This window comes from Pistacia vera, unplaced genomic scaffold (assembly GCF_008641045.1).
Source record: "Pistacia vera cultivar Batoury unplaced genomic scaffold, PisVer_v2 Contig102, whole genome shotgun sequence".
In the NCBI taxonomy this organism is placed as follows: Eukaryota; Viridiplantae; Streptophyta; class Magnoliopsida; order Sapindales; family Anacardiaceae; genus Pistacia; species Pistacia vera.
The window spans coordinates 734154-753667 of record NW_022195050.1 but is presented as its reverse complement, the minus strand read 5'-3'; the positions used below and the strand labels follow the sequence as shown (position 1 = coordinate 753667).

Sequence of the window (19514 nt, the reverse complement as noted above, 5' to 3'; positions counted from 1 at the left end):
ATAGTGTAATACAATAGACGTGAAAAAGAGTTTGAAAATAGTTATTTTAATTGTCACTTCACAATTCCTATATTGTTGGATTGTATTGAAACCATGACTGAAAATTTGTATCTCAATTAAGTCATAATTTTAAGTTAAAATCTCTTCCAATAAAATAAAAATAAGTTTGAATATACCATTAAGTGTGAATATAACAAAACTCTCTTTTACAACTCTTGTGTGATAACTCAGAATTGATCAAATAAAATATCACATTCGGATTATGAAATTAAATTGTAAATATAATATTACCTGTTGATTTTACTCATGTGATATATATATATATATATATAGGGTACAAATATGTCAATTCATAACTTATTGATTTTGTCAAAATATGTCATAAGGCGCTGAACCGCATGGAAAAGGCTGCTATGATTTATAATTACATGCTAGACAGCTAGAGCTTTTAAGTAATTTGAAAGAGAAGATAGATTTAAAGTTTTAAACGACCTCTCGATGAAACACAGGGACAAAAACAGGCAGGGAATGATACTCAACACATAAATTTTCTTGCAGGTATCTTCAAATCAAAGTAATTTTCTCATACGTAGCCGGCGCCCTGTTCTACTCAACGTATAGCATACTTGGTTTATTCAGAAACCATTGCCAAAGATTGCAAAGCAAACATTAAAAAACCCATAAGCTATTCATTATTCAGAAATCTCCAAGTTAGGTAAGCAGCAATGACTCTAACAAGTTACAAGCAATGGTGAAGACGCAGAATTGCAGATATGCCCAGCAAATATAAACAGAGACATGATTCCACAGCAACTTTTATAAAGTGGTCAAGTGACTACAACAGGTTAATCTAGACTTAGTAATTGGTTTTCTAAGTTTTTACTACCCATTATCTATGCATTCCTTTGCTGCTCCATTCAATTGATAACAAGCAAATCTACAAAGAATAACTATGCACAGATATATATGATAAAGTGAGATCTCAAATTTTACACAATTTACAGTTTCTTCCGCTTGTTTACCATGACAAACAGCACTATTATCCATAGTTTCAACAAATACAACCGCAATTATTGTCACAACTCACAAGGGTGTTGTAAGTATTATCATCATCTGAAAAAAGAAATAGAGGAAAATCTATATATATATANATGAATTGATATAATTATCATATGGGGCGGGTAGCGGGAATCGAACCCGCATCGTTAGCTTGGAAGGCTAGGGGTTATAGTCGACGTCCAGTCATCATTTTTAACGCTGTGTAATAGGACGCCCACTAGGGCACCGCTCTCGACAGGACGTCCAGGAACTGGAGGAAGCTTGGAAATATCAAGGTTTTGAGCTTGTCCAGTCCTGTTGAAGCTCTATCCAAGAATATAGGATGAAATTCCAAGTAGATCAGTTGATGCAGATAAGCCAACATACATAGAATCTAAGAGAATTTGAGAAAGATCGAGGGGTTTTGACAAGAGAGGCTTGCTTGGTTTTGGGATTTTGATGGGAGCTAGTGTTACATTGAGTAACATTTCTGCTGCACTGTAGTCTATCCAAATTTGTATTAGATCTCTATCTTGTAGACTCAAGCTTTTGTTAATCCCTTCTTCATCGGAAAAGTAAGTTGCTGGAGCAGATTGAGTAGATATGAGGCTGTTGATGTCAATTCCAACATGGTTTTCTTCTATATCATAAAATTCAGGGGTTTGAACGGAATCGAGATCAACCGCCAAGATATAGTTTGTTGAGAGGCCATTGTTTGAATAGTTGAGGAGTCCTAAATGTGCACCTGCAACAGCTTTACTGAAGTCCATGGACGGTGAGATGACAAAAGCCATACCATGGCCTAAGCCATCCATTGAAAATACAAAATTTGTTGAAAACAAAAGAGATTGAGAGGAAGATGTATTGAATCTGAATGGAAAAGGGTAGAAAGCATGAGCCGTTTTAAAACGGACGGAATATGAATCAGTCAGCTGCAATAGACTTATAGACCATTAGGTTGGATCTTGGCGATGCCATCCAAATGTAAATTGGAATCAGAGAAGCCATGGAAGATGAAGTAGTTTCCTCCTTGAGCCAAGGCCAAAGACATCAAGGAGGCACTGAAAACTACACAAACGTAAAGTGATCTAAGAGCTGCGGCCATTGAGTTTACGTAGTATGCTTTTGACAAACGCTGGTTTGGATTCTTTCATGCAAAATTAAGCTTACATAAAATTTTTAGTTCATTGCATTTGTAAAGAGGACATGGTTAATCAAAGTTGACCCATTGTAAACCAAGAAACACATTTTTTATTTTATTACATTTGTATTGAATTTTGATTTCTTATTGTTGAAGATTTGGGAATAGGAGATGCATGGTTAATCAAAGTTGACCCAATGTAAACCAAGGTTTTGTATGGAGCGTGGATATTGAATTTTGATTTCTTAGTGTTGAAGGTTTTATTACATTTGTCCTTTTTGTAATTTTATGTTGACAACTTTTATACCTTATTTTAATAAGGAATCTTAGTTTCTTATGTAGCAAAGAAATAATAAATACAACCAATTGATGCATTGAAATTTTTCTTTTTTCAATTAAGAACTCTTAAAAAATTATCTTCATTACTCATCAAATTATCAAAATGCAACGATAAATTACGACCCTAACCCCGATTCTGTTAAATTATTATAATATTCCATTTCTTATATCCATGTGCCATGAAATCTTTTGCGGTGATATATTTATGAAAAATAATAGTCAATGATTTAAGAGTAATACTATCACCCACAATTTCTTCTCACAAACTTTCTCTTATAATCTCAATGTGGTAGTTCGCAATTGGTCAATCACGATTTATTAAGTATAACTCATTGCGAGCTATCACTTCGGATTGTGAAAGAAAGTTTATAAAAAGAGGTTGTGAGTGTAACATTTTCCATTAGGTAATCGTTAAATGAGTCAAAAGTTTTATAAAGATTGATTCCCTTTGCCCGTTCTAAATACACACCTACCAAAATTTTCAGAACAAATTGTAAGGTTTAATCGTCACTAAAGTAAATGTATGGTTATTTTAAAGGTTTTACAAATTAATCGTTGTATCAATACTTCTATTTAATATGGCCGTTTACTTAAAGCTATAGAATGCTGCAATATGAATAGACCACTAGGTTGGATCTTGGCGATCCCAACCAAATGCAATTTGGAATTAGAGAAGGGGTCGTGGGAGTGTGTTTGGGATTACTGTTGTTTAAGAAATAATTAATTAAGGTTTAAACTAAACAATAAAAATGTTTAACAACTTTTAATACTGATTATAAACAATCAAATTTATAGAAGGATTCCAAAAATTATCTTTTGTAGTTTTTCAAAATCAGGTTATTTTCAAAACTGATTTGTAAATTATTGCTTAGATTTTAAATAAATAAAATAAAACGGATAATTCTGAAAAACCCCATGTTGATCGCCAAATAACAACAAACCCTCATAGATATGGGAAATACGACCCTAACCCCGATTCTGTTAATATTTCTCGTTGAAGTAAAATGAAGAATAGGTAAACTTGATATTTCAATTTTATAGAAGGGTAATTTTGACATTTAGCTAAACCTAGATCAATTTTCACCCTTTTCCCTACTCCCTTTTCTTCTCTTTTCCCCCTGTTCTTCATCCCTTTTTATCACCGTAAATGCCCTCAATGGCGTGTCTCGAGGCTAGATCCGGCCTCCATTGGCTATCTAGATTCTAGATTTGACATCTACTAGCATCGAGAGGTCGAATATAGCCTCTAATGGTGTTGAGGCCAGATCTAGCCTTTACGGTACCATGAGGCTAAATTTGGCCTCTTGGCATTCGTGGAGGCCAAGTATAGCTTGGATTCAGCCGCAAGTGGCTACTGAAAGGCTTGAATTGACACCTCCGAGAAGCCTTCAAGGCTTTGGTGGCAGTAACGAGGCTTTCTACGACCTCAAGCGATTGTCGATAGGCTTTTCGCCACGTTAAGCAGTTGTCGTGAGGCCTACCGTCACCTTAAGCAGCTTCCTTGAGGCCTTTCTCCCCATTGAGCGGCTATAACGAGGCCTCTAGTGGCCTTGGCGATTAACGCGAGGCCTTAGAGGCCTCCACTGGTATGACAAGGACTTAGTAGCACAACCACCTTATTAGAATAGTGGTTGATCTGTAATTTCTATCGGGGGGTGGGGGGGTGCCCGGGAGATGTTATTTCTTATTTTAACAGATTTTTCTTAACAGAATGTGAGGGTGAACGGATCCGAGTATCCACCCAAATCCCATGGAATCAAAACCAACCGATTCTAATTCCTTAATGGCTAGAACCGGAACCTGAGTTTTAGTTCTGGTTCCGGTACCAAGGAAAATTAAATACACCCTTATTAGTTACAAAAATGTCAAATAAACCCTAGAGCTGGGCATTTGGGACGGGGCCCAAAAGCCCAACTCTAAAACCCGGTCCTTGAGAGGACTGGACCTAGGAGGCCTGGTCCCAAAACGGGATCAGGCCTAAGGGGGAGGACCCGGACCCTCCGCCGGTCCCAGGCCCGGGCCCAAAAAATTTTGCATTTTTTCAATGTAGTCCCTACCAAATTACATAAAACCCCTTGTTAATTTTAAAATAAATATAAATTACGAAGGCTAAAATGAAATTTTACAAAATTTATAAAAAAAAAAAAAAAATATTCCAAGTCTAAAAAATTTATAAAATTTATAAATTTTACCCCTAAAAAATACTAAAAATCCCTTATAAAATTTTATTTTGCCCCCACAATATAAAAAAAATTGAGGGGGGAAAATAAAATTATCCGAGGCCCTAGGACCAGTCCCGACCAGGCCTAGGGCTTGGTCCTGATCCTAGTTTTTCTCATAATAAACCCTATGAAAATGACAAATATACTCCCATCTGTTTACAGAAATTACAAATACAGTCTATTTACAAAAATCAACACAGTGATCTAATTTAATATTCATCCTACAACTTTACGGTAAATCATTGTATAAATATAACACATAATAGCATAAGATAGCTGAAAAGAAAACTATTTATACAGCATCCCTTTCTGGGATTTGTGCTGTGCTGGTGCCAGCCAACATATTGTGGTCCAGTTACCTGGGCTCAAGCAGGATGTATAAGCCTGATTGGCCCCATTTTCTAGCCCATAAGTGATGTCCTTATTTCTTCGGCAAGGTTGCACAGGTTTTTTAAACCTCTGGGCTATTATCTTTAGGCCCTTTGGACCGTGTATATTATCCGAACAGCTGGACATGGGTTATAATATTAAGCCCCAAACAGGTAATATGTATCTCAATTTAAGTTTAAAAACATATAAATTCTTGTTCTTAATAGGATTTTAAAAAGTAACCTTGATTTGTTGTAATATTCAAAATTTTGGATACTATGCTAGAAATTAAGGGTGTTCAAAAGAACCGATTGAAACCGAAACCAACAGATATTGGCGGTTTAGTTCTGGCTCCTATCCGAAACCAGTCGTTAATGGGTAGGTTCCAGTTCCAAATTTTTAGAACCATTACTATCCAGTTTTAGTTTCGGTTACTATAGTTAGGAACTGGAACCAGAACCGAGAATCGAGACTAATATAAAATAAAATTAAAGTGTAAGGAGTTAATAAAAACTTTTGTAGAAAAAGTAATATGAATACATTTATATTTATATTTCATAACATTTAAAGTAAGTTGGTTTGACTTTTGAGAATCTACATTTACAAAGTTACGGAATTTGTAATTTATAATTTGTAATTTTATTTTTGTTAACAAGTGTTAGGTGGGGGGTATTTGTAGGTTTTTAAAGGTTTTTTTTTTTTCCATTTTAAAAATTTTTGAGGGGTTTTGTAATTTTATAGGGTACCCAGAATCAAACTGAAACCAGTGTTACAGGTTTCGGTTCCTTCAAAAAATGCAGGGCACCCGGAACCGAACATCCCTACTAGAAATCATCATATTAGAAATCCTCAACACACACACACCATTAAAATAATTTAATGGTATTTTCACAAAAAAAAAAAAAAAATTAATTCGATTTTAGTGTTGAGGTTTATAATGTGATCATTGTAAACAATGTGTCAACAAACAAAATTAGCTAAAGGTCAAGGTAAGTTTTAGGAATTTTTCATTTTCATTTAAATACGCAATTTTCTAACTCTCGAACTGAGTTGTAAATTGATTGCTGTAATTTAGATGTCCATTAATTAATTCCCTTGAACTGAAAGGTTCTTTGAATTAACAACAAACTATTCTAAACAAGAGTTTGTAACATAACAAACCAGATTATACTTAATTAGAATTTCTTGTTAAAATAGAATATCAATTGAAAAAATGAAAACTATTTAATTTGCCACAAGCATCCAACTGTTCATCATTACTCTAAATTCTATGTTTGATTGTTAAAAGGAGTTTTCTTCTTTATATCTTTACCATTTTATTTTTCTTCTGAGTGACAGATTTTAACTTAAATGTTATGTTAAAGTTTAAATTTGTATGTTGATATTGGTCTCTAAGATCTTTTTTCATATATATTAAATTTAACGACTAATATGTATATCTGAATTTAAGAATTTTGATATATTTAATCCCATAATTGGGTGTTTAAAAAATTCCAATAAAAACTTGAGAAAATTGAATACTTATATAACTAAAAATTTTGTAATCCAATTATAAACATATAATCATTTATTTAGTTTACTAAAATCTTCGATTTAACTTACTGTACAAAAAAGTGATAAGAAAATTTGTATCAATAATTTAAGTTAAAATTTTATCATTTATATATTTAATATAAAATTAACTAATCATTTTATAAGTAATGAATTCCGTATTAAAAAAAAAAAAAAAAAAGTTGCTAAATGAGTAAAAAGTTTCATAAAGAGTGATTCTTTTTGTCCACCACTAATAGAATCCATGTTCGTAATACACGCCCATTAAAATTTTCAGAAAACTTTTAAGGTTTAATCGTCAATATGCTGCTCTCATTCTATTTTCTCTAAAATAAATGTTTTAAAAATTAATGGTTGTATTAATATTTCAACAGAAAATTAATGGTAGATAAAGAGTGTATTTGAAATTGTTGCGTGTTAAGAAATAATTAATTAAGTTTTAAACTAAGTAATAAAAATACTAGATAAACAACTTCTAAAATTGATTAAGTTTGAAGCTGTCTTACGAATCATTCATGTTTTTTTAAAATCAGATCATTTTAAAAGTTGATTTTGTATACATAAATGAGAAATATACCTTTATATTATAGTTTTACTTACAAAAAAATTATGTGATTTGACATATGAACTTTATTCAGTAGGAAGAGATGTTTATCAATGTGGTATTATTATATTGATTAGTCTCTAAATTCTACGATTTGATTGTTAAGAGTTTTGTTCTTTATATCTTTATCATTTTATTTTATTTTTCTTTTGAATGACAAATTTTAACTTAAATGTTATGTTATAGTTTAAATTTGGTTAAACATTTGTATGTTGATATTGGTCTCTCAAATCTTTTTTCATATATATATTTTTTTAAATATAACGACCAATATACTTATCTAAATTTAAGAATTTCCATCTATTTAATCCCCTAATTGGTTGTTTAAAAAATTGCAACAAAAACTTGAGAAAATTCAATACTTATATAACTAAAAAAAATTTCATATGATCCAATTATAAACATATAATCATTTGTTTAATTTACTAAAATCTTCTATTTAACTTACTATACAAAAAAGTGATAAGAAAATTCGCATCAATAATTTAAGTTAAAATTTTATCATTTACATATTTAATTTAAAATTAACTAATCATTTTATAAGTAATAAATTCAGTAAAAAAAAAAAAAAAAAATGTCATAGGGTATGGTCCCCCATGAGGCTGCTTAGTCATTTCCCAGTGTAGACTTTTTGTTTGAGCAAAAATGAAGTCAAATTGCAGTGGAAGTAGCTAAAGCTTCATCCATTTTTGAGCTGCACCAGAGAATCTTAGAAGGAGGAGAGAGATAAAGAAGCAAAGTGATTTTGCAGGTGGGATTCTGCTCTAAACTTGCATTACTTTTTTAAGTTGAGTTATGAAAATGATAACTATGATCGTCTGGAAAGTGCTTTTCAAAAAAGCAGATGATTTTGATTATTCTCTGATCATGAGCATGGGTTACTTCGCTAAAGCAAGTGATTGTCGGCTCTTCCCTTTTCTGCTCTGTTTAAGGCTAATTTTTCCCTTTTCTTTTTGTAATATACAGTCTCATTTAATTACCAATTCCTTCGTAATTTACCAGTATAGCTTAGTGGACCCAGATGGTTATTGATTTTAATTTCTTTTAACCAATCAGACAATTAGTTTCATTTGCAGAAATAGCCATAGCAGAAAAATTATTCATTTATTTATGCCATAAAGTACATTAGAAAGGGGAATGACTTACTGGTTTCTGAATTTGTTTTGGTGGATGAAATAGACTTAATGTTCTGCATCACTTGATTCTTACTGTAGATACATAGAACTTCTGGTATTCAACACAATTTATGAGCATGTAATTTTATCCGTGGCATTGAGAGATTATTATGTGAAATGAGACATAGAAAAAAGAATGAGAGAATATGACGGTAGTTTTGATTGAAAAATTGGTATTAATATATCATGGTTTTCTACCAATTTGTGTGCTTTCATTCTGTTTTTGATGAGGAAAAGCTTGTTTTTACTTATTTATTTATTGGATAATTGTTGCAGGATGGAGGTGGTTGGTGCTCAAGCAGTTGGGCAAGCTGCTGGTTCATTGGTTGGACCAGCAGTGGATGGTGGCAAAGGCATATTCAGTTGCTTGAAGCGCAAATATGTTTATGTAAAAAATATGAGCAAGAACTTTGCTGAGCTTGAAAGGGAAGAAAAATATCTATGTGACGAAGAGGAAGATGTGAAAATAAAACTGGATAGGAATAAATTAAAAATGGAGAAGACTCGGAGATGTGAAACATGGCTGAACGAGGTGGAGAAGATTAAAGTTGAGATAAAAGAATTGAAGACTGAATACCAAAATGCCAGCAGATTCTTGTGTGGCCTGTGCCCGCTTCCTAGTCTGCTAAAGCTTGGAAAGCAAATTGTGAACAAGACATCAGAGGTTCATTCTCTGAAGAATCAGATTAGCCGAATTACCATAATGGTTGAGAAGGCACCATCTCCAGTTATAAAAAAGCATGCCAAGAAAATTGAAGAGGTTCCATCACTCAACAAGCATGTTGAAATGCTACAACAGTGTCTAAGAAATGATGGATTAAAGAGAATTTGCATATGGGGACCACCAGGAGTTGGGAAAACTACAATAATGGAAAATCTGCATGATGCAGTTGGTGAATCTCGTCAGTTTGACATTATCTTTTGGGTGAATGTAACAGATAGAAACATAAGAGATATACAAGAAGTGCTTTTGAAGCGGTTAGATCTAAAAGCGCAAGAGTACCACAACGAACAAAGAGCAGACATAATATCTGAAGAGCTGAAGAGCAAGAGCTATGTATTGTTCCTTGATGAAGTTTCTTCTGAGATTAATTTGAGAGATATTGGCATTCATGATGATCATAGACAGGGAAAAGTGGTCTTTGCATGTAGGTGTAGAAACATTTGTGGACAGACAGATGAAGACATCAATGTGCAAAGATTGTCTGATGAGGATGCTCAAAAGTTGTTTTGGGAAACAGTAGGTCGAAATTTGAAGGATAATAGAGACATCAAGCCAGTTGCAAGACTAATTGTCAACGAGTGTGGTGGTATGCCATACATGATCAGGTTGATCGGAAATAGCTTGGCCAATGTCAGTAGTCCAGCAATATGGAGGGATACATTGATTCAATTAAGATCACCGAGTTCCGAACCAAAGCAAGAATTCGAAGAAGTTTACAAGTTCTTTAAACTTGTTTGTGACAAATTGCACTTAGAAAAGCGAACTTGCTTACTATATTGGGCAATTTTCCCTGCTGGCTATGAACTTCACCAAGATTATATTGTTGACTGTTGGAGAGCTGAACAGTTCTTCATGCACCTAGAAAAGCTAGGAGAGGCACGCGATAGAGGGCATGCTATTTTGGATGAATTTGTTCAGAAATCTCTGTTGGAAAAGGGAAGGAATGTGGCACACTACAAGATGTTTGAGCATTTTCAACGGGTAGCATTAAGAATCGCCAATCTCGATGAGAAAAGTTTCAGAATTTTGGTGAAAGAAGGAGAAAAAATCAGAGAAGAAGAATGGGAACATGCAAACAGGATCTCCCTTATTCGTTTCTGTTTATCAACTCTACCAAGAAGGCCCAAATGTTGTAGAATCTTAACTTTGTTACTTCAAGAAAGTAACTTGGCAGAATTTCCGGGATCATTCTTTGGGTATATGTGTAGCCTTCGACTTCTTGACTTGCAAAATACAGGAATCAAGTTACTTCCATTGTCTATCTCCAGCTTGATAAATCTCAAAGCTCTTTTCCTAAACAATTGTATTCAATTACAGCAGTTGCCTGCTGAGGTGGGCGATCTCCATAGTCTTGAAATACTTGATATACGTCACACAGGAATTTATAGTTTGCCAACTGATATTGGACACTTGACCAATCTCAAGTGTTTGAGAGTTTCATTTCCAGAAACTGTTGGGAATCACAATCATACTGAGGCTGGATTGAGTGAGATGATTTCTTCTAATGTAATTGCGAGGCTGTATTCGCTGGAAGAGTTGATTATTTCTGTGGAACCCAACAACAGAAGATGGAATCAAATTGTAGAAAATATTGCTACAGAAATTGCTGCACTAGAAGACTTGACTACTCTTAGTTTTTGCTTTCCTAAGGTGGATTGCTTCCAGACTTTTATTAATACAAGTAAATCTTGGAATGGAAACAAAACACTTTGGAGCGGCAACAGCTTTAGATCATTCAACATCTTTGTTGGTTCTCACCATCGAAGCAGCTCTCTTTCCGAAGTTGATATCTCTGGATGCTCAGCAGAAAAGCAATTTAGATTTTCTGATGGTGAAGGATTCCCTGATGCTGTTTTAAAGATATTGGAGCAGTCTTGTGTTTTCGAGCTCATTGGTCATCGTACTGCTACCAACTTATCAGTTTTTGGTGCTGATAAATTAGGAGGGCTTGAAGTTTGTATAATTGATGATTGCAGTGAAATGACAAGCATCATCGATAATAATGTTACAAGAGGAGTTGTATTTCAGTGCTTGAGGAAGCTATATATAAAAGATCTCCCAAATTTGGTTGATATTTGGAAAGGTTCTATAGAATCACAAAGCCTCAGCATGCTCACATCTCTGACGATGAAAGGATGTCATAGCGTGAAGACACTTTTATCGCAAGAAATGGTTCTACAACTTAAGCAGCTACAGCATCTACAAGTTGAGTATTGCAGAGGGCTTGAAGAGATTATTGATGCCAGAAATGTTGTTGGATCTACTGCCTTTCTCAAACTGAAAAATTTGCAACTCATTAATTTGCCAAGTTTGTCAAAAATATGCCACAATATATCATTCGCATGGTTCTCTCTGGAGACAGTAATGATCAAAACTTGTGAGGAGCTAAAAGATTTCCCATTTACTGTCGAGAATGCAACCAAATTGAGAGCAATCTGGTGCACTCAAGCTTGGTGGAACCAGTTGGTTTGGCCAAATGCTGATGTTAGAGATCATTTTCATAGTTTTCATCAGTTCGTATGAGGAAACTCAAATGCACACAACTGTTCAATTTATAATTTTTGTATTAAATGGGCTTAAAGAACAGCTGGTGCTTTCGATTTGGTTTTTAGTGTGGATTGTTGATGGACATTTTGAAATTTATCGATGATGTTTCTACTTTAGACGATGTGTTTGCCTTAGTATATTGCTAGCAGTAAGTTTATTGCAATCACCAAAGTTTGTAGCATTTACTCAACTTTTGTAGCATTTACTCAACTTACTCATTTTTGCAAAGGTTTATTTCGTTCACTCCCTATAAGATTGATTACTATTAAATGTACTTACTATTTATTAAAAATCTCTGGTATTATCATTTATATCTCAAAGATTACTATAAAACCCTTGTAAAAGTATTAAAATTCCACTTAATTTTTTTTTTCAGAAGTGTGGAGTTAAATAAAATAAATCATACTGTAAAGACTATATGATTTTAACATATATGTGTTTTAGTCATAATTTCGTTAATACTTCTGAGTTTAATGTTGTTTTCTAGAACTATTGCTTAAAAAATTTTTGCAACTTTGATCATATTGTTTGCAATCGTGGGAACAGTTAGAAACTTTCAGGTGTGGGAATTAGGATTGGATTTTGAAGAAGCAACAACATCTAGAACAAACAAAAAACTTGCTTAATTTCATTCTACTGTAATAGATAGAAATATATAAGAATAGGTAGGTAACTTGAATAATCAATTTCATTATACTATAATAGATAGAAACATATAAGAATAGGTAGGTAACTTGAATAATCACTTTCATTATACTATAATAGATAGAAACATATAAGAATAGGTAGGTAACTTGAATAATCAAAATTAGTTGAATAATCTAAAGCATTTTAGAGTTCAAACAAATTCTTAAAAGAGTTCATACTTGGACAACAATTGTCAACCACTAGATTTATGCTATTCTAGTTCCAAATATGTAGACATTATCCGCTTTGGACACAAACCTGTACGGAATTCAATTTAGGAAAGCGCCTACTTAGATATGAGGACTAATCTATAAACTAAATCCTAGACTTGTTTGCTAGCGAAGTGGGTGTGCCAAGACTAAACCCTTAAGTTTATCTGAGCTGGTAATTTTTTTCTACAAATCTTCTTCACAAATAGCCATGAAACGGTCTTGAAGATGCAAATGCCATTCAATATCTTCCCACTCCAATTCATCCCACCAACTCTNGAGTTTAATGTTGTTTTCTAGAACTATTGCTTAAAAAATTTTTGCAACTTTGATCATATTGTTTGCAATCGTGGGAACAGTTAGAAACTTTCAGGTGTGGGAATTAGGATTGGATTTTGAAGAAGCAACAACATCTAGAACAAACAAAAAACTTGCTTAATTTCATTCTACTGTAATAGATAGAAATATATAAGAATAGGTAGGTAACTTGAATAATCAATTTCATTATACTATAATAGATAGAAACATATAAGAATAGGTAGGTAACTTGAATAATCACTTTCATTATACTGTAATAGATAGAAACATATAAGAATAGGTAGGTAACTTGAATAATCAATTTCATTATACTATAATAGATAGAAACATATAAGAATAGGTAGGTAACTTGAATAATCAAAATTAGTTGAATAATCTAAAGCATTTTAGAGTTCAAACAAATTCTTAAAAGAGTTAATACTTGGACAACAATTGTCAACCACTAGATTTGTGTTATTCTAGTTCCAAATATGTAGACATTATCCGCTTTGGACACAAACCTGTACGGAATTCATTTTAGGAAAGCGCCTACTTAGATATGAGGACTAATCTATAAACTAAATCCTAGACTTGTTTGCTAGCGAAGTGGGTGTGCCAAGACTAAACCCTTAAGTTTATCTGAGCTGGTAATTTTTTTCTACAAATCTTCTTCACAAATAGCCATGAAACGGTCTTGAAGATGCAAATGCCATTCAATATCTTCCCACTCTAATTCATCCCACCAACTCTTCTCTGCCCTAATCTCTATAACTGTTTCTTTTGATATGGAATCCTTACAAATCTTCTTCAAGTTAGGGCAATTGTAGAAACTAATACGCTCTAGAGGGGCACAAGAACTCGTCCAAATGTTAACTAATCCGGGTAAATAATGAAGAGTTAACTTCTTCAAAGTGGGGAGTGTGTTGCAACCAGAATCAATTATCTCACTCTCATGAATGATTTCTTCAATGGCAAGACAATCTTCAACTGTCAACTCCTCTAATTTAGGAACAAATTGAATCATTGAACTGCTAAACATATATTTCACCTTTGGACATGCATGCACTGACAAAATTTTTAGCTCAGCAAAGCTTCCTTTCGGTAAATTTCCTTGCCAAATATGTGTCAAATTCCACAAATAATGAAGACTTAAGTTCTCCAGGATTGGGAAAATAGTCGTGGTAAGTTCCCTGCTATCCACAAGTGTTTCAATCTTGGGGCATTCACTTAATATACAAAAATTCAACCCATTGACATTATCAACTCCAAAGTTGGTTAGACCACGAACGCAAAGGTGATGATCTAGATAGAAAGCAGTACTACGAGATAATGTTCTAAGAACTGTATCAGACATATTCTCACCATTTACGAATCACAAGCATCGAATTTGTTGACTATAATCAAACTCCACATAGTATGGCACCCGAGAGGTTATGCTCTTGATATCGTGACCTACCACAAATTTGAACTTAGTTAATTGTTGAGTTTTCCATGGTACGCTTGTTTGGAGGAACAGATCAAGAAGATCTACTTCTGGGAAATCAAAACAGAGAGATCTCAACTTTGTCAAGATGTTGACATCAAGTATGACTGATTTCACATCCTCGTACCACCGTTGATCTCCAGGGTACACAACAATACTTAGAGTTTCTAACAAGTGCAACCTTGATAAAATCCCACTTGAAATCAATTTATGTGGCAAGTTACCATACTCGTAGTTGCTAGATCCATAAAAGGATACTAGCAAATGTCTCAACGATGCCAATTTAACGATTTCATCAGGTAATCTACTAATCTGAGTGCCTTGAACATCAAGCACCTCCAAACGTTCAAGAGATCCAACCTCGGGAGGGAGCACAATTAGGCGTTCACAATCACGTAGAATGAGAATTTGGAGGTTTTCAAGCTTAAAAAGTGACTTTGGCAATGATTTGATTCTGGTCTTAGACAGGTTCAACACTTTGAGTGAAGTCATGGAGTCAAAAAATGACACAGGTACCATCCTCAGCTGATAGTTTCTTTGAAGATACAACATCAAAAGTTCAGGGCAACTTGGTTTCTCAGGAAGAGTGCATAACTCATTCATCATCAAAAAGATCATCTTGGCTTTTTTCCATTCCTCCTCTGAAGGTGCTTCAGTTAGACCTGCACCAGCTCTCAATAAGAATTGATGACTTTCAGAAACAAACAATTTGTTGCCTTCTGGACTTCTAGGTGAGATGGAAGATAGACTACCACCTGGACTTGATGGTTTTGTTAATCTTGAATAAGCAGTTCTCAATAGATACTGACTACCTTCTGCCACTGACAAGATCCCCAGAGCTAAATCTCTTACCAAACCATGCATTTTGATGGAATCACCACCTTCAGTAAGTTGCAACAGAAAATTACAAACTAGAACATCAACAATATCGAGTCCCCTCCTATGTGCATCAGCCCGACTCCCAATTATAATACCTTCCTCGATGCAATATTCTATAAATTCAAAAATGTTAACCTCTCGATCTTCTGAAAACAAACAACAATGGAGGAAAAAACTCTTTGTTTCATGATCCTTCAATTGGTCAAAGCTGAACTTCAATTTTTGGATTACACCTTCTACTTGATATATTCCAGCACTAGGCAGTGACAATTTCCTCGATGCATGCTCCCAAACAGAAATACTCCTTTCATCACTTAATGCCCTTCCAGTAACAACAATCAATAGTGGCAAACCACCACAGCCCTCAACTATAGCTTGGGCAAAAGGCCGGATATTGGGCGAGTCAATGATTCCACCCACTTGTTCATAAAACAGTTCCCAAGCTTCCTCTCCTGAGAGAGTTCCCAGTTCAACGTCTCTAACCACATCCATGGCATGGCAAATGTCCAATTTTCTAGATGCCACTAGTACCTTGCATCCATTTTCTGAACTAGGATCAGGAATTCCCACAGCCTCTAAATCAACCTGTTCCCAGACATCATCTAGAAGCAACAAAAACTTCCTCCTACTCAAAACATGAAATAATCTTTCAGCAACTTGAAAATCAGTTTCACAATCTTCACAACATAATGACAGCTGTCTTAAAACCTCATTTTGGATCTTTCTCATGCTCCAAAATCTTGAGACAGTCACCAAGATAATCAAGTCAAATGAACGTTTTGTTTCAGGGTAACTGCTCAAGGCTTTCAACAAAGTAGTCTTGCCAATTCCACCAATTCCATGAACACCGATTTTTCTAGCTGTAACATCACCCATGATTCTCAAGATCTTCAGCACAGTTCTTTCAATTGATCCCCTGATATCTAAACCTGATTCAAGCCACTGCTGATCTCTTTCAATATTACAAGCGATCTCAGTCTCAGATTTATTCACGGTTGGAATTTCATCTTCTTTCTGGAAAGAAGAAGCTGTCACTAGTTCTACAGCAGTTATACTATTTGGGTCTGATCTGAAAACTGCTACCCGGGCACCAGACTCAACTGATTGCTCAACACTGGCATTAAACTTAGGCTGCATCTGATCTTCTCCTTCAATCTGAGCAGGTACAGTCTCAAATTCTGTCTCATGAATTGGAGGCATCCTTTCATTTTCATCAGAAATAGTTTCCCCAGAGCCTGCCACATGCGCAGATAATCCCCTAATTGTTTCACCTGAAGTATGTTGAATTTCAGATTCACGCAAGGATGAAGTATCTGTTTGTAATGAATGCATCTCATATTCTGTTTTTGTTTCCAGGCTTGATGTGTAAGTCTGATCCCCAGCTGACAAAGATTCTGTAAATGCCGTAGATAATGACTCAATTGGCTCCTCAAAGTCACTTGATATAGGAGAAGTCATCGCATCTTCAAGTTGAACAACTGAACCTCCTTTTAAAATCTGAGCAGAAGATCTATATGATGCTGGTGAACCCTGCAGACTCTTTACTGATGCTTCCACATTTGATATGCCTTTTCTCTCAGCTTTTATTTTCCGGTTCACATTCTTAAACTTTTCAACCGGTCCATATGTCTTGCTTCCAGTTCTAGGATCGGATGATGTCTTTGTTGCCGTCTGTCGCGATTGACCCTCTGAACGATGCAATAGTGAACTGAACATCGCACTATTATGTCCAATCTTGGAACTAAATTTATCTAGAGGTTGTGCTGATTCACTATGTGCCATTTCTTTCTGTGAAGCTTTCTTCCCCTGAACCAGCACTTCAATGTTTGATTCACGTCCACTCCCAGCCTTGCTTTTCTGTTTCACATTCTTGGTATTTTCAACCTTTCCATATGTCTTGCCAGCACTTCTTGAGCTGGTCAATGTTTTTGTTTCCCTATATGGTGCATGAGCCACTGAATGATGCCCCAATGGAACATTCTCTAAATGGTAAGTAACCTCATCAAGTGTATTCATGAGATCAATATCTGGTGGTTTCATACATGATAATACTGGACCATCTGAATTCTCCTTATTAAATCTTACCATGTCATTCACACAATATTCAATTTCTCTTTCCTTGCTAAGCCATTTCTGATATTCCATTGTTTCACATGTCCCGAACATTAATTCTTTAATTAGTTCTTGCTTAACAGAATCTCTCATATCATATAAATATTCAGTTTTCTGTTTGAGCAATTCAACATTCCTTTCATGCCTTTCTGCATGACCAATTCCCTGACAGTGCAAAACTGCAGGTTTTATCATCCCACAATGCATGAACTCCACAGCAGCTGCAGTATTCAGAACAGGGGTAAGGATCTATCAAGTAGAAGGATTGAACATTGTATATAGTATTTTGTATAAACAAACATTCACAGTCTTGATATATATGCATATAATCCCAATCAATGTCTTACGAAAAAGGAGAGATTCTGTATCTTGTGGCCATACATGAGACAACCTGTACAACTCAATTATGTGTTGATTTCATAGTAATATCTTGTTTGACTAGTATAAGTTTTTGGGGCTGTTAAATTTTTATAGATACACAGTGCTTTTTAATATTTTTGTATAGTTTTCGACACCTCTTATGGAAAAATCTATTCTCACTGTGGATATGTCATCCACTCTTGTATCTGACTTCTTTTTATTAGCATTAATACATCAAAAAAAAAAACAAAAAACAAAAAAAAGGAACTATCTCATCTGAATGGTATTTGTAGAAGTTGTCATCCCAAATGCCAACTTAACAGATGTCACAAGAAAATTCACGTTTTAATTAAGAGAACTAACATGATGTGCCTGATTTGTAACTTTCCTTCACAAACACAGGAATTGAACATGGAAAATACCAAAAGACAGACATCATGCATGAACACAAGGAATCATCAATATTAAAATTTCTGTTAACATGAACACAATAGACAAACGAGTTTTGTATCATCCAAAAAGGAAAAATTAATCAACTATTTGGAAAACAGAGAGTGAATGCTAGTATAATATAAGAGTGATACATTACTACTTACAAACTCTAGTATAAAAACTGAAATAGGACTATTGTCCAATTGCCACATCATTTATTTTAATTTACTTTCATTCTTCTACTATGTTCATGTCCTATCAATTTGTATACTAAAGTTTGTAAGTCAACATTAAGAGCGTTTTAAGATGGCAAAAGGATACCACAGCAACTATATATTCATACAATAAAATCTTTCCACATACACAAAATAATTTCGGTCCATGAAAGAAAAATAAATGCATACAGCAAGAATTTTTTGGACTAGTAAACAAATGGTGTGGTATGCTTCTCACAATTAAGACTTTCCGTCTTTTGTAATATTACTGATGGAACAAATTTAAGAAACCATTTTCTCAAATCAAATTAACACCAAATCTCAATTCATTTGCATCAATCGAATAGCTCACAAATTGTGTTAAAACTTGAGTAAATTTACCGAGTGCTTGATTCTACCAACCTACCCTTTAAAATACACATATAACATGCCCAATTAGTTCAATTTTCAATGTTTGACTAGACAATATTTGCCTAAAGGCAATCCCCACAATCACAGTCGGAGATTTATTATTAATTTTTACCATACAAAATTTGGTTTATAATTTTTGTTTTAAATTTAATATGAAAATGCCTATTTAAAGAAATTGACCTCAATTATCCATATCATTTGAGAATATGATGCAATTAAATTGAAAACAAATCAACGATGACGAAGAAGCCATTCTTTAAATTGAAACTAACCGGAAAGCTTCGGCATCGCTTCTTCTGAATGAAATCCTGAGAAGAAAAGACTGAAACTGATGCCTTTAGAGAGCAGATCGGTAGAGCTTTGACCTGATCACTACATCCTCATTTAGGAGGTGGCATTAGTTCTTTGCAGAAACTTTTGGTGCGACTTTTCTGGCGCATCTTGACCATTCAAATACTTCGATTTGATTTTGAATCAAACTAAATCGAATTCTTCTTCTTACCAGTTAGCGGTAAAAGTAAAAGAGAAGAGTCGCTAAATTTAATGTAGTCCACGTATTTTAAAAACTATTAAAAGCCCCCACTTCTTTTACGCTTATACACTTGAACGGTTGATCCACTTAAAAGCCTCCTATGGCGTAAAACACAAACCAAATAGAAGTGGTCTCTTTTAGAGACCAAGTCCGTACATCTACCTAATTATGGGGACTCAAACGTAAC

At 34.3% G+C, this 19514-nt stretch overlaps 3 protein-coding genes across 3 annotated transcripts; 1 reads left to right on the top strand and 2 right to left on the bottom strand.

Annotated features, from left to right (window-relative positions):
• Window positions 1-1364: 1364 nt before the first annotated feature.
• LOC116121630 (probable inactive L-type lectin-domain containing receptor kinase III.1) lies at window positions 1365-1853 on the bottom strand. The gene has a single exon (XM_031407577.1). It carries the CDS (start codon window positions 1851-1853, stop codon window positions 1365-1367), a length of 489 nt encoding a protein of 162 aa, XP_031263437.1.
• A 6038-nt stretch (window positions 1854-7891) lies between these two features.
• Window positions 7892-11787, top strand: LOC116121864 (probable disease resistance protein At1g61180). The gene is made up of 2 exons (XM_031407780.1): window positions 7892-8015; window positions 8716-11787. Exon 2 carries the CDS (start codon window positions 8717-8719, stop codon window positions 11684-11686), a length of 2970 nt encoding a protein of 989 aa, XP_031263640.1. The 5' UTR covers window positions 7892-8015; window position 8716; the 3' UTR covers window positions 11687-11787.
• A 1534-nt stretch (window positions 11788-13321) lies between these two features.
• LOC116121950 (probable disease resistance protein At4g27220) lies at window positions 13322-19255 on the bottom strand. Its single transcript, XM_031407857.1, has 2 exons — window positions 19068-19255; window positions 13322-17598 (listed from the first exon to the last, which is right to left on the bottom strand). Exons 1-2 carry the CDS (start codon window positions 19081-19083, stop codon window positions 14276-14278), a joined length of 3339 nt encoding a protein of 1112 aa, XP_031263717.1. The 5' UTR covers window positions 19084-19255; the 3' UTR covers window positions 13322-14275.
• Window positions 19256-19514: the final 259 nt, after the last annotated feature.

What these genes read in the sequence shown, in the direction of transcription:
- LOC116121630 (XM_031407577.1), bottom strand. Translation starts at nt 1,853, where the DNA reads ATGGATGGCTTAGGCCATGGTATGGCTTTTGTCATCTCACCGTCCATG.
- LOC116121864 (XM_031407780.1), top strand. Translation starts at nt 8,717, where the DNA reads ATGGAGGTGGTTGGTGCTCAAGCAGTTGGGCAAGCTGCTGGTTCATTG.